The 15,316-nt window shown below is 36.9% G+C and overlaps 1 protein-coding gene across 6 annotated transcripts in view; it reads right to left on the bottom strand.

The window, feature by feature from the left end:
• LOC127618353 (uridine-cytidine kinase-like 1) overlaps positions 1-14,312 on the bottom strand; it is a 36,125-nt gene extending 21,813 nt beyond the window's left edge. For 3 of the 6 annotated variants that reach the window (XR_007967425.1, XM_052090720.1, XM_052090719.1), the window contains exon 1: positions 14,215-14,312. Coding sequence is in view for 5 of the 6 variants with exons in the window: in XM_052090720.1 (XP_051946680.1) it covers positions 14,215-14,288 (74 nt within the window). In the remaining variant the exon portion in view is untranslated. Of the gene's footprint in view, positions 1-7,146; positions 7,230-7,445; positions 7,847-14,214 lie in introns of those variants that run through there. The other 3 variants (XM_052090722.1, XM_052090721.1, XM_052090723.1) reach the window with 3 other exon arrangements.
• Positions 14,313-15,316: the final 1,004 nt, after the last annotated feature.

Raw genomic sequence — 15,316 nt, 5'->3', positions numbered from 1 at the left:
CAACAACTGACTGTAAATAACTCAAAAGGACAGCCTCAGTTACTCTGTTATCCTCCGGAGGTAGGTAAAGTCACTTGGAATCAAATATAAATCACATCGTTAATATTTTCTGCCCGGCATTAGCAAAATCACAGAACTGAACTCTGTTTTATTTGTATATAGTGCAGGAATTGAAGACCTGATTTCTATCCATTTGGCGGAGACACGTTTGTGGCCAAGTGTAAATGGAATGTGCCGATTCAATCAGAGAGCACGCAGTAAAAACACATGACGTGACAAAGTGTAAATACTCCCTTAGTCACATTGCGTGAAATCTGATCACATTTATGAGTGATTTACTTGCAATGTAGAGGGCTGTAATGTCTCTTAACATCCTTTTCCATTTATATTCAGCTGTTGATCAAAAAAAAAAATAATTACCATTTCATTCAAATCACACCTGCTGTGCGACTTCACTCTTGTTATGCCCTCAACCAAAATTCTTCTGTAATATGCTTGCTAATCTGCCACAATTCTTAAAGAGACAGAACCATTTTAGCACTTGTTCTACATTTCAATATAAACACTTGTAAATAGAACGGATTACACATATAAACAATAAACATGTACAAAATATAGGATATACGTGCAATATAATACATGCAATTTCAAGATCATATTTATTGATGGAATTTGTATATTTTTAAAAAGCTAAAATGTGACAAATGCTGAAACTAATGGTAAAATAAAATGTGAAAAATGATCAGCAATATCGACTAAATTTTTCTTTGTCTAACAGTTGTTTTATCTCATTTTACGTAACATGAGATCACATTAATCCCTAAAGGCCACTTCAGTGGCAAGCGTGAGTGGCTAGTTCAATCTTAATGAGAGGCAGGCAGAAAGCGTCAAAAATCGCTGGACATTTTTCTAGCGGTGCACATTTAATCTTTTTCTAAACAGCTAGATTATAACGTGATGGCTCGCGAGTTATTGAATAATAATATATGTGTCACTATTCATTTTTTATCTTGAAGAAAATTGGCAATATGCAGCTTTATCAATAAGAGAGAGTTTGTTTTTTTTAGTTAAAGATGGTTTAAAGTGAACAGAAAGGTGAGAGAGTGTACACCGTTATACACCGTTTTTGATTTGTTTTTCAATATAAATATCGAAAACAACATTTACTTTGGCAGCTACACAGCAGTAGAAAAAATTGTTATCTGAGAATGTTGAATATAATATAAAAAATACAAATATTTTTAAATATCTAAAAATCCTTTTAAAAAAGATGCATTCACCTGAGAAGCAGCATATAAGATATTGACTTGCTTTTAGAGAATAGTTCTTGAATATAAGAATATTTTGTCTTTACTGCACTCGCAGAATATAACCAAATGATTATACCACACTTATATACAAAATACACTAATATTTAAGATACATTCTCTTAAGGCAAGTCTAAATATCTTATATGTTGCTTCTCAAGTAAATGTATCTTGTTTTAAGGATTTTTAGAGAATTTTAAAATGGAAAACAAGACAAACACTTGATAACAATAGGATTTTCTGCATTTACATTTATGCATTTGGCAGACGCTTTTATCCAAAGCGACTTAAAGTGCACTTATTACAGGGACAATCCCCCTGGAGCAACCTGGAGTTAAGTGTCTTGCTCAAGGACACAATGGTGGTGGCTGTGGGGATCGAACCAGCGACCTTCTGATTAACAGTTATGTGCTTTCGCTCAATACGCCACCACCACTCCATTTGCAATGAATTTCTTTACTGAATTAAACTTAAAGTATTTTTTTCCCCATTAATTCAGCGATTGTCATTTAGAGGTATTTTAAAAAATATATTTTGCCCTCTTTATTGTTAGTAAGCAGATTTAATACAACCTTTTAAATCGGGGCACAAGCTGAATAATCGGTTTAGAGCTAATGATTAATCTCTATAATAAATCACAGAATAGTCGAATAATCATTAGATTAAATCAATTATCAGATTAATCGTTAGTTGCATCCCTATTACCTGGTTACAGTGGTTAACAGCTGTCACTTGTACTCATGTTGATGACTCAATCGGACTACGGTATGGACCCAAATAATATGATGTGAGCAGAGACCAGCAGGGGCAGGGAAAGAAAACTTACTTGGGTCCGGTCCAAGCAATCAAACATGTGAGAAAGTGCTGTAAGGCCAAGTGCAAAGTCTCCATTTTGGGTGATCCAAGAGTAGACCTGGTCATAGTTTTCATGTCAACAAACAACATGAAAGGGCTCGTGCCAGTTTATTGCACTGATTTGCACAGAACAGCTTCCACACGTCTCCTTATTTTGCACTCCGCAATAGTACGGTGAATCTCATTATATTCAATTAATGCTTGTCATTAGCAGGACCATACATACACTCTCTGTCTTGATGATGTTACAATGACAACTATACGGATACATTTCAGCACTTCGCGTTTATGGACAGCATCTCTCTTAAGTAGCACTTACACAGCATCCTCGATAGTTCATGTTAAGTGCAGTTTTGGAAAATGCACATAAAAAATAACGAACATTCATAATCGCTCGTAGAAAACGCTCTTAATCGCCAAGATCAATCGTTATTGGGAAACGAGGCCCTGGGGAAATCGCAGAAGTGCACACTACATGACCATCATTCATGCAATCTGTGATGAAAGTCATACTTGATGTGAAAAGACATAAATGATGAAAGGACATTCATTTTTGGGGAACTATTTCTTTCATTGAATAAATATGCTAATTACCAATGCAAACGTGGTTGTAAAAACAAAACAAGTGGTGAGGATGGGGGGTCCTGACAGTAGCAGCTGCATTTAACACACAAACTCATGCAAGTCTGCAGACAGATTAAACAACTGGGTCAGTCCATATCAAGTGGTCCAATACAGGTTGTTTGCTCAAAAGTTCCACTTTTAGTGTGCATTTATAATGGGAAGAGTCTCAAGTCTTGAGTTTTTTTAGGGAGTACCTTGGAAATTATAGTGTGCATGCAGACCATTTCAGGTTTGAGACTTCTTATTTTTTACGAGGGTGAGAAAGGGCACATTTAAAAAAAAATCCCCTTACTTTTGTGTTGAATATCTCTGGTGGGGGACCAGATGGGAACCTGACATTTTCACAGAAATAAGTCCTCTATAGTAGCATTGATATTCCACTGGTTACAGAGCTAGGGCTAGTAGAAATCTGGGGACAAGCCTACTTTATTCAATAATTTAAAGAAATGAACATATGTACTATAAGCATAACAAAAATGGACAGTATTTTACAGTAATTATGTTTATGATTGACATACAATAGCTTGTGCTTGTCAATTACGTCTGAAATTGTACTACTTTTGATATTGGCAATAGTGAAGCATGATCTATCATTGGGTTCTTCAAAACGTTCATAAACAAAAGCGTTTCGTAACCTTAATAAAATGGTGTACGCTGGCAGGAGCATCTGGATTTCACACGGTCTGTGTCTGCACACAACATCAGAACATCAAGCTGATGGTTGTGTCAGAAAAGTTATAAGTGGACTACAAGGACCTGCTGGAACATCTAGTCTGTGACAAACAGTTATGACTGCATGCTCAACAAGCGTGACCAGTGTCCAGGGATAGAGGCCTTAATGCTTGAAGTGTCAGACAAAGATGACACACTTCCTGATAACATCACCTTTCAGCAGTGGGTTATTACTGACAGAGCAGATATGACCAGGGGTGCCGCCAGAAATTCTGGGCCCTATGGAAACCAAAATTTCTGGGCCCCCTAAATTTTTTACAGATAAAATTTAACCCAATAAACATGTCCAGTATACTTTAAAAAAGATACTTAGCACATTCCTATTTAGTTTTCTTAATATAAAATACTAAAATATCTATTTTGTAAACTCCTTATAGCCAATGGTTACTACAGACACATGTTTTATTAAATTTTATATAATTTTTTCTGGGGCATTTTATTCACATTAAGAACGTCAAGTTTGACAGCATCGATCGTAGCAGCAGCACTGTCACTTCACAGAACACACACACGGCAAACTGATTTTGTAATTTTTGAAGCGTGTAGATTACTTTTTGTTTTGTAAAGTTATCATCATGTGGCGAACACAGTAGCTAAGACGTGTTTAGAGGCTTCAATCTTCGTGAAGTTTCGCGCTCAGGCTCATCTTGTTCGGCTGAGACGGGGACGTGGGGGAAGGAGGACGTGGGTGTGCAGCAGCCGCTGAATCTGTGTCTACGAGACATGATAACCCCGGAGACAGCAGAGATGTTATTATTGTTGGATGTAAATCATAATTCAGTAATTATTTTACTAAGCTAGCTAGATAAAAGCAGGTCATGTAGCAACAAAAATAAGTAACTCTGAAAGTTTTGGAATACAGGAATAGGGCAAGCTACCTTTCTTTTTGAAAAACTGTGTGACATGCTGTCGACTTCGGCGTTCTCTGTCTTCTTTTTCCGTTTTTGATGCCCTGACTTTTGATGTGACATGCCTGCGTGTGTCACTGTCTGCACTGCATCATAGCAAGTGCAATAAGCAAGAGACGCTACACTAGCGATCGTAGCTCTGACAGCGCAGGTGGAATGAACCATTGTGAGGGGGAGGGTGTGACTGAAACAGTAAATACATTATTTGTTTTTTAAATATTAAATCTATGGTCAAAACGGACAAAATACACATTTAGTGAATGAGGGGCCCTAGCACATTTAATGTATGTATAAAAAAGAGAAAGAAATAAGAAAAGAAAAAGGGGGTCTGCTCTTCTGGGCCCTAAATCAGCCTGGGCCCTTAGAATCGTCCTAACCTTCCACCCCTTTACGGCGCCCTTGGATATGACCACTAATGCTGAAATGATTAGTCGATGTTCTAGGCAAAGTCTACAATAAAAAATTGGTGACAAAAATGTTAGATGTCGAATAGCTGTTTGATCTAATTTAATATAACGAGATTACTTTAAATGATGAGAGCAGCACTGCAGCTCGCACCAACTGAGGAGAGGAAGAATTACAAAGATTCCAGTCCACAGCGTCAGTAGATTGAGATCGCAAAGTATGAGGGAATTATAATGCAAAAATACAAAGGCACTCTCATTGTGGAATAAGTGGAGCTGGAGCTGCCGCTCCGCTGAAACAAAACTAGTGTCGAGCTTCTTTAAAGGAAACACCCGACATGCATCTTAAATACAGTTATATTCAATGAGTTATAGCTTTATTAAAATTAAAATAATACGGAAGCAGATCATGTAAATAACTAGAAACTCTGAGACTGGCATTTTTCTTTGCAGTCAGTGCCTCTTCTATGAGTTGCACAAATCAGAGGGGAGAGACTGAAACTGCATCCGGCTGATGCGCACTCTGACGCGGGGATGCTTGCTGCACCTAGATTATAATGAATTGGCTCGCGACTTATTTAATCATAATATGTCACTGTGCATTACTTATCATGAAGAAAATTGGAAATACACAGCTTTATTAATAAGAGAGAGGTTTTTTTTTGTGAGTTAAAGATGGATTAAAGTGAACAGAAAGGTGACACTGAAACAAAATACGTTTTTGATTTGCCTTGTTTTCCAATATAAATATGGAAAACTCTTAAAACAATGTAAAACAATTTAGCAACTATAATTCAGAAGAAAAAAAATTGTTATCTGAGAATGTTGAATATAATATTAAAAATACTAATATTAAAATATCTAAAAATCCATTTAAAAAAAAGATGCATTCACCTGAGAAGCAGCATATAAGATATTTAGACTTGCTTTTAGAGAATAGATCTTGAATATAAGTATATTTTGTCTTTACTGCACTCGCAGAATATAACCAAATAAAAAATACACTTATATACAAAAATACACTAATATTCAAGATACATTCTCTCAAAGCAAGTCTAAATATCTTCTATGTTGCTTCTCAAGTAAATGTATCTTTTTTCAGGGATTTTTAAATGTAAAACAAGACAAAAACACTTGATGACATTTCCCCTTTAATTCAGTGAATGTCATTTAGAGGTATTTTTAAATGATGATTTTGTCCTCTTTATTGTTAGGAAGCACATTTAATACAAACTTTTAAGTATGGGCACAAGCTGAAAAATCGGTTAAGAGCTAATGATTATTTGTTGCAATAATAACCGAATAGTCAAATAAACGTTTGATTAATCGATTATCAAAATAATCGTTAGTTGCAGCCCTAATGACCACTTTCATTCTCTCTAGGGATGAATTCTCTGGCTGAGAAACTCAATGTGTTAAAGAGACACCATTGGTTGAGGACATCAGTTTGGAAGACAGATGTTTTTGTAAAATTCTTCCACCCACCAGGACCAAGATCATCATTCAAAATGTCTACTGAGAACAAAGTGTAGGTTCCTATGAACAATGTTCTCACAAAACTGACACCTGCCAGATTGACTACTGTCATCGGATCCTCCAACATTTCAGAGAGACTGAGTGAGGAAATCTTACAGCTTCTATAAATTATATACATGTACGTATGTAAAATACGTAGTGGCTAAATGCGTAGTGGCTAAAGCACAGGGCTGTTGCTCAGAAAGTCACTGGTTCGAACCCCACGGCTACCACCCTTGTGCCCTTGAGCAAGGCACGTAACTCCAGGTTGTTCCGGGGGGGATTGTCCCTGTAATAATTGCACTGTAAGTCGCTTTGGATAAAAGCGTCTGCCAAATGCATAAATGTAAATGTAAATGTAAAATTCTGTTCCTTATTGTTTTTTGTTAATCTTATACTATATCTGTTCATTTCTCAAAATGTATGAATAAAGTAGGCTTGTCCCCAGATTTCTGCTAGCCCTAGCTCTGTAACCAGTGGAATCTCAAACTGAACGTTACTAGGACTTATTTCTGTGAAAATGTCAGGTTCCTATCTGGTCCCCCACCAAAGATATTCAACACAAAAGTGAGGAGAATTTTTAAAAATGTGCCCTTTCTCACCCTCGTAAAAAATAAACATAAAATAAGAAGTCTCAAACCTGAAATGTTCTGCATGCACACTATAATTACCTAGGTGCTCTCTAAAAAAATTAATTTACCCTAAAAGTGGAACTTTGAGCAATCTTGAGCATTACATTAGGACTTAAGTTCTAAGTGTAAGGAACAAGAATGTGCGATATGTTTCTATATGTTCATGTACCTTGTAATGTGCTCTAGAGACCAGTTTTTCTTCCAAGGAGCTAGGACCATCTTGAACAGAGATATTGAGGTTTCCGCAAACAGCTGTATAACCAAAAGTTGTTGTGTGCCATGACAACACAGAGTTAATGAAAAAAACAATTGGAAAATTCTAAATTGTCAAGCAACCAGCTTTACAATAATTGGACCACTTGAGCTGGACTGACCCAACTAAAAAGTGTCCAAGACAGCTGAGGACAGAGAGAAAGATACACGGACACCACGATTACATTCTAAAATGAATAAGATTAACCAGCTTACCTGCCATCCGACCTAAGAGCCCAGCAGCCTGATATTCGGGCTCCAGAATATGCTGGGAGAGTGTTCATCATGGGCAAACAGAGTAAAGAGAGATCAGCGCTAATATAACCACTGGGACATGCACAGATATACTAGCACTTAGAGTTCCTTCTTTCTTGCAAGCTGTGCAGGGCAAGAGATGTTGAGGAGAAAGAGAGAGAAAACGAAACTGCTTTCTTCTGTTTTGCTTTCCCAGACACCAGCGTTTGTGGGCTGGGACCATTCAAGAGAAACACTGTAGCACTGCAACTCTCTCTCTCTTTCTGCAAAACGCTTCAGTGAGCCCTGCCAACAAATGTAAGAGGATATAAGCCATCCCGTGGATTATGTTTGGCGGGTGGTATTAATAGCAGCAGGTTGGAAACACACGCAGAGCACACACGCCTCCCTCCGCTGGCCTCTTATGGGGTCGCTCACCTGTCTTTGACACTCAATGTTGCAATGGAGCGCTGATTGAGACTGTTACTGCCTCAATACAGAGAGAAACAATGAAAGACTTAGAGAGCAGCAAGCAAAAGGGTGAGAGAGAAAGTGACTTTGAATTGTGTTCCTAAGCTTGGAACATAACCAAATCAGGTTGTTCGGTCAGGTGGGAGTGGTGGAAGTGACAGCAGGTGTGAAGTGAGAGAGAGAGAGAGAGAGAGAGAGAGAGAGAGATATCTGTGCATTCCCAACATTACCCCCAAGGGCTGTGCGATCATCTTATCAACCTGCCCTTTAGGGTCTATCACCAACATGCCCCCGGGACACCAGGAAAAACAGCATGATGAAACTCTGATCTCAAAGAGTGTGTCACAGCCAATGCTGGGCTTAATGCTACATCACGTGCACATACACTACTAAATATTCCATAATCTGTTTACACATGTGTTTTAAGTGTCCCAATAGTTACTTAAATAATCACTGCATCGCCATCTCAACAGTATTACTTCCCGCAATAAATAGAATTAAACTTTTAAGAACCTAATACATAAACTGAATTTATACATTTGTTAATATTGCCTAGTTTGACTTATTGATTGCCATAAAAATTTTAGTGCCATAATTTGTGCAATTTACATTTCCAGTTGAAGAAGCTCAGCAAACACAAGTGGAGGTAGAGAGGGGTATTTATAAACTATAGTAAGACTTTTTCTTAAAATTTACTTTAAGGCCTATTCACATGGTGCAAATATTTGTTCTTGATGAGCTTTTAAATAGTAACAATGGATTCCCGAGGCGCTATTCACACAGAGCCTGACAAATTGTCCGCGACAATCTGAAGTAGTATTTTTTTTAGGGATGCACCGAAAATAAAATTCTGGGCCAAAACCGAAAATCCAGGATGCACTTGGCCGAAAACCGAAACCGAAACTTCCTTTTTTTTTTTTTTTACCTATTTAAGAAAAAAAAAAGATTTTTTTGTGTGTATAATTGTATTAATATTATACTTTTTCATTAATTTCATGAATTTAATGAATCTGAATTGAAAAACTACAAACCAATAAAATACATCACACTTTTATTGAAAGTAACACCCCAATATTGGACAAAAAATATATTAAAACATTATTAAATATTATTCTTCATTCAGTTCTGTAAAAATATAATTTTACAGATTTTATTAACAATTATCCAAATAATGTAAAGTTTTAGAAAACTATTATATGCAAAACAACAGTCAAGTAATGAACTTAGCTAGCATCTTTGAAAAAGTTTAAATATGCAACAGTAATTTTAATTAAAACAACAGGCAGAACACAGAATGGCAGAGGGCCTCTATTCCACATATATAACTATAATATATAATTATATATATAGATCAGTGCTCTATTCTGTTTATGTAAATGTATGTACACTTTAAGTGAACATTATTGTGCAAAACAACAGTGCAAAACAGCAGTAATTGAACTAAATCCAACCTCAACTGTAAACGACAGATGTATCCTCAAGTGAAGAACAAGTGTAATGTAATTGCTATTCACATCATATTGGACCGCTTTCTATTTAAGTACAAGTGACAGGTTTCTCTTCAAGAACAAAAGTTGCTAAACGTTCTGACAGGAGCTCATCAAGAACATGAGATGCTGCACTGAACAGTCTCTCACTCTCTGTGCTGGTGCTTGGGCAGATAAATACCTGCGTGCAATCCGCGCAAGCAAAGGAAAGTGGTCTTTGTTTATGCGACCAAGGTAAAGGGGATTGTCGCTTCTGGCGTAGTTCAGCTAGAGACGTCTCAAGTTGTGGTGTAGCTGCGCTAGTTGTGGCACTGCTGTGGATCGGGGCACTTTCCTGTAGAATCTCTTGCTGTACTCTGTATATATATATATATATATATCTTGAAATTTCTGCTGAACAAACACTGCAGATCGCAAATTTGATGTCCTTATCAGAAACTTTGAAGAATTTCCACACCGCTGACATGATCGGCCTTTGTTTGGTAGCGCCGTGATAAGGGCTAGATCGATCCAGAGTGAAATCGGAGCACTGAGGGGCGGGGCGAGGAGGTATATATATTTTCGGCCTTTTTTCTCTTTCGGCGGCCGAAATTTCGGTGCATCCCTAATTTTTTTTCTTCGAACTACACTGAAAAATATCTGACCATGAGATAAGAGCTTTTTGATTGTGCAGAGCTGTGCATTGGTGGTACTAATCAACTGGCAAACACAGGTGATGTGCTCTTTTACTAGTCTCACACACAAAAACACATACTTTTTTTAGAATATTTATGTAATGTTCTGATACCTCATATTATATAATAAACCTGGTGTTTTTTATTAGTGTACATTATTTAATATGTTAATTACTGTGCCAGTTATATTATCAGGGCATTAAAAATAGCAGTGACATTCGGCAACTCATTTGTCTACACTCGTTGTTTGGACTAAGCTCGTAGTAAAATATTGCATAAAAAGACTCTTTACATGCAATACTTAACTACGATTGTAGACAAATGAACTGCCAAACCTCACTGCTATTTTTATTTGAAGTATAAAAAAAAAAGTATTGATGTAAAGATATTATTATTTTTTGGCACCATGCACAAGAAACCTTGAATTCAAAACAAATATGCAATAATTTTAATAAAGAAAAGACCATGAGGCTAATTCTTTTATATTATTCTAAATGTTATAGAATTCATGTTTCCCTAAATTAGTGCAAGTTGCCCTGGCCCTGAGGCAGCAAAGCATCCCCACAACTTCACACTACCACCACCATGCTTGACTGTATGATGCTCTTTTTGTGTAATTCTGTGTTTGATTTACACCAGATGTAATGGGACCCCTGTCTTCCAAACAGTTCCACTTTTAACTCATTAGTCCACAGAACATTCTCACAAAAGTTTTGAGGATCATCAAGGTGTGTTTTGGCAAAATTCAGATGAGCCTTAATTTTCTTCTGGGTAAGCAGTGGTTTTTGCCTCGTCACTCTTCCATGGACGGCATTTTTGTCCAGTGTCTTTGTCTGATAGTGGAGTCATGAACATTGACTTTATTGATGTGAGAGAGGCCTGCAGTTTCTTGGATGTTGTCCTTGACTTTTTTGTGACTTCCTGGATGAGTCGTCGAGGTGCTCTTGGAGGAATTTTGGAAGGTTGTCCACTTCTGGGAATGTTCACTACTGTGACACGTTTTCTCCATTTGGAGATAATGGCTCTCACTGCAGTTCTTTGGTCCAAGAGCCTTTGAAATAGCTTTATAATCCTTCCCCGATTGATGTATTCAAATCACATTTTTCCTCATAATTTCTGAAATTTCTTTAGACCTTGGCATTGTGTGATAAATGCTTTTATTTGCTTTTAGGGGCAAATAATTTTTCACACAGGCCCAGTTGGTATTGAAACTTTTTTGCTTCAATAAATAACATTATAATTTAAAACCTGTATTTTGTGTTTACTCAGACTGCCTATGTTTTATAGGGATGTCCCGATCCGATACCTAGATCGGTATCGCATCGATACTGTGGTAGTGAATGGTGCTTTTACACACACGCGCACGGCTATTTATAGCCTTCACCCGTGCACAATATTTGTGCGCTACAAACGAACATCTCAGATGTAGATGCTCAGCAGTTCGGTTCACTTATAATATGGACTTAGAAAGGCACTGGAGGTGCATTTAACCAGAATTTAATTAAGAAGCGAATTAAACTGTGAATAAAAAGGGTGAGGGTTTAAAAGTTAAAGCTGTCACGGGAGACTCACGGAGAGGCAGAGATATGAACTCAGTAGCAGGGTTTATTGAGCAGAGGATTAAAACAGTGATGTAAATATTGTGAGTAAATTCAGTTAAGCAGAGTGGCAAACAGCAGGTAAGTAATATCCAGACAGTGTATAGATATGATGAAAGAGATAACTCAAAACAATTTTATGATACATGCAGGCAATAATGAAGACACATGATTGACATAGTAGAAAGTTCTGGAGTCTCAGAAATACTATCGATGAGAACAGGCACAGAGTGAGAAAGTGAGTGAGTGAGTGAGTGAGTGAGTGAGTGTGTGTGTGATGTGTGTGTGTGTGTGTGTGTGTGTGTGTGTGTGTGTGTGTGTGTGTGAGAGAGAGAGAGTGTGTGTGTGAGCGCATGCGAAAGCGGGGTATTTATTTATGCAGTCATTGATTAGCCACTAATGATATGCAGGTGCGTGTAATCAGAACTCAGGGAGTGCCAGTATGCTAGTTAATAATAAAGTGTTTCTTAGGCTATACATTTATATTGAAATAATGTGTAGTTAACAGTTTGTTTTTCTTTACATAGCCTATTAAAGAGTACACCCAATTATTTCCACACAATACTGTAAAGATATTATAAACTGATTATGTAAAAAAACAACACTGTATCGGATCGGGATCGGTATCGGCCAATACTGAGATTTCCGATATCGGAATCGGATCGGAAGTGGAAAAAGTGGTATCGGGACATCCCTAATGTTTTATGTTAGATTTTGTTAGAATTTTTGAAACAATTTAGTATGAGAGATACACAAAAACAGAAGAAATAAGGATGGGGGCAAATTCCATAACACGGTAGTTTAGTGAAAAATCTGGGCAAGTGAACTAAAGACTATATGTTCAAATCACTATTGTGTCCATTGGCAAAGCACTTAAAGAATAGTTTATCCAAGTGAAAATTCTTTCATCATTTACTTACACTCATGCAATCCCAAATGTGTATGACTTTCTTCTGCAGAAGAATATATAAGCTCTGTAGGTCCAACAATGTAAATTAATGGTGACCAAAACTTTCAAGCCCCCCAAAACACAAAGGCAGCATAAAACTAATCAATATGACTCCAGTGGGTTAATCCATGTCTTCTGAAACTCTGTGATCACTTTGGGAGAAAATAAGGTCCAATATTTCAAATCATTTTTACTATAAATCTACACTTTCTCTTTCAGAATGTGATAGTGGAGATTTATAGTTAAAAAAATTTTTTATAATAAATAAAAAGTAAACTGAAATATTGATCTCTTTCTCACCCACACTTATATTGCTTCTAAAGACATGGATTCAACCACTGGAGTCTTATAAAGGTAGCATAACATAATCCATGTGCTTTTTGGGGCGTCAAAATTTGGTACCCAGTCACTCTGCATTGTATGGACCTACAGAGTTTAAATATTTTTCTAAAAATCTTTGTGTTCAGCCAAAGAAAGAAAATTATACACATCTGGGGATGGCATGAGGGAGAGTAAATGATGACAGAATTTTCATTTTTGGGTGAACGGTCCCTTTAAGCTGCCTCAGGCAGGCTGTAATAAGTGTACTGACATATCAGCTGACACATACAGAGAACATTCCCAACAGCAGCTGGGTGTTTTTACCCTAAAATATCTCCCCTGTTCACCTGTAATGTGACACCTGCTATACTGTAGTTCGTTTTACACAGTTATATGACTGCGCCCTCAAGCGGTCATCTGTAACGCTGCATAGAGGAGGTATTGTTCAAAGAAAACATGAGGGGGAAATAAATTCGATGAATATCATAAGCTAAACTTTCCAAATGAATCTGCCCTTTAAAAAGTATTTATTTTGTGTATTTTTTCAAAACACAATTCTGCAAATGAAAAATCATGTGTAATGAAGCCTTCCTGACTACAGGTTTCATCAAATGTTCTACAATACGTCGAATAGTTTAATTACATAATTATAATACATTTCATAGGAGTTGTAGCTTAAAAAGACGCTATAAATACAGCATATGAGTCATAAACACACTGAGAGAGGAACACACGCCATGTGCTATCACTGTCATACAGTAACACTGAGCAGAATTACGCAGATATACACGTACAGTATATTGCGTTAATAGATATGTTAAAAATAGAAAATGAGTGCATATAAACACCATATAAGCACACGCGCGTGCACACACACAGACAGACAGACAAACAGACAAACCTGTTATCTGCAGATAACAGACCCATCAATCACCGAAGACTTGAATCAAAGGGATCACATTTTATCAAATTTCATAACCCTGTTCAAGTGCCATTATTTCTAAAGTTAGAATTGTTTTTGTTATTTCATTACGCGCTTACAAAGATAGGATAGATGTATTTCATCAACGTGTTTTATGTTTTTCAGAAACACACGAGACACACTGCGCTGCACTGACTCACAGCACGCGACAGGTCACTATGAGCTCGAGCGCTCATCATTATGTCGCGCTAAACTATATACACACGTATATAAAGAGAATAAGACATTTAAACACCTCGGATTTAGGTGTTAAAGTACTTAAAACATACCTTGCTGACCGCATAGATGCTTTATCTCCGCACTCCATCGCTGAGACCCTACCGTCTGCGCACACGGCAGACATATTAGCTTCCTATTTGACATTCAGCTGTTGTGACGGCAGGCGCTACTAGTGTATACTAGGATATGTAGTTTTATGATAAAGGGGCACATCGGTCTTCAACACAGGAAAACTACATATCCCAGAATGTTTTTATTTTAGTTTTTTTTTAATCTAGAAATGCCTTTTATGGGTCTTGAGTGCCCAGTCATAAATGCAATAGAGAACTGGCAGTTTAATTACTTATTTTACTGACTACATATGTTCTTTTCAAAGCTAAGCATAATATATATATATATATATATATATATATATATATATATATATATATATATATATATATATATATATATATATATATATATATACACACACACACACACACACAACAGTTAGTTCCGGTCCTCAAATCTGATTGGACAAGAGAAGTTCCATGAGCACTGATGTTCTGACAGGATCAGCACTCGGACGCTTCACTGTGTGTTTATCACCCCGCTTGTTTTCGTGCCATTCTAAACTAACGCCCGTTTCACACATACTCCGTGTGCAGTGCGTATGCGGTACGTATGCGGTGCGTAGGCCCTATACGGTACAGGAGCAGCACGCGCTATAGTGCTTTCACATATGTTGCGTTTGCAGTGCGCTACTGATCCGCAGTTTCTGTGTGCCACAAAATCAAAAATGTGTAAGGAATTTTGATTTTAAACACAAACGTTAAATTTGAGATTGTTTAAGGCATTGAAACAGTATGAAAATTCATTTTAATCATTGTGATTCTTTGTTTTACATGTAGTTCGAGTTGAAGAAAAGCTATCGCGCTATATCTGTTGCTAAGAAGGAGAAGAATGAGACGCATTTGCGTTCACTCTGTCTTTTTTTAGGGTAAAAAATCATATAGGATGGCATTTTGCAACTTTTGGGACTATAATCATTCTTTTTTGTTTTTCTTGACCCTGTAATTTAGTAACTGTAGAACACATTAACTGAAATTATGCGTATGAAATGATTACAGTTTCTTGTCAATCTATGTCTATTTTAATGTGAACAATGCG

Source organism: Xyrauchen texanus, chromosome 25 (genome assembly GCF_025860055.1).
Source record: "Xyrauchen texanus isolate HMW12.3.18 chromosome 25, RBS_HiC_50CHRs, whole genome shotgun sequence".
NCBI lineage: Eukaryota > Metazoa > Chordata > Actinopteri > Cypriniformes > Catostomidae > Xyrauchen > Xyrauchen texanus.
This window is presented reverse-complemented; position numbering and strand designations above follow the sequence as displayed.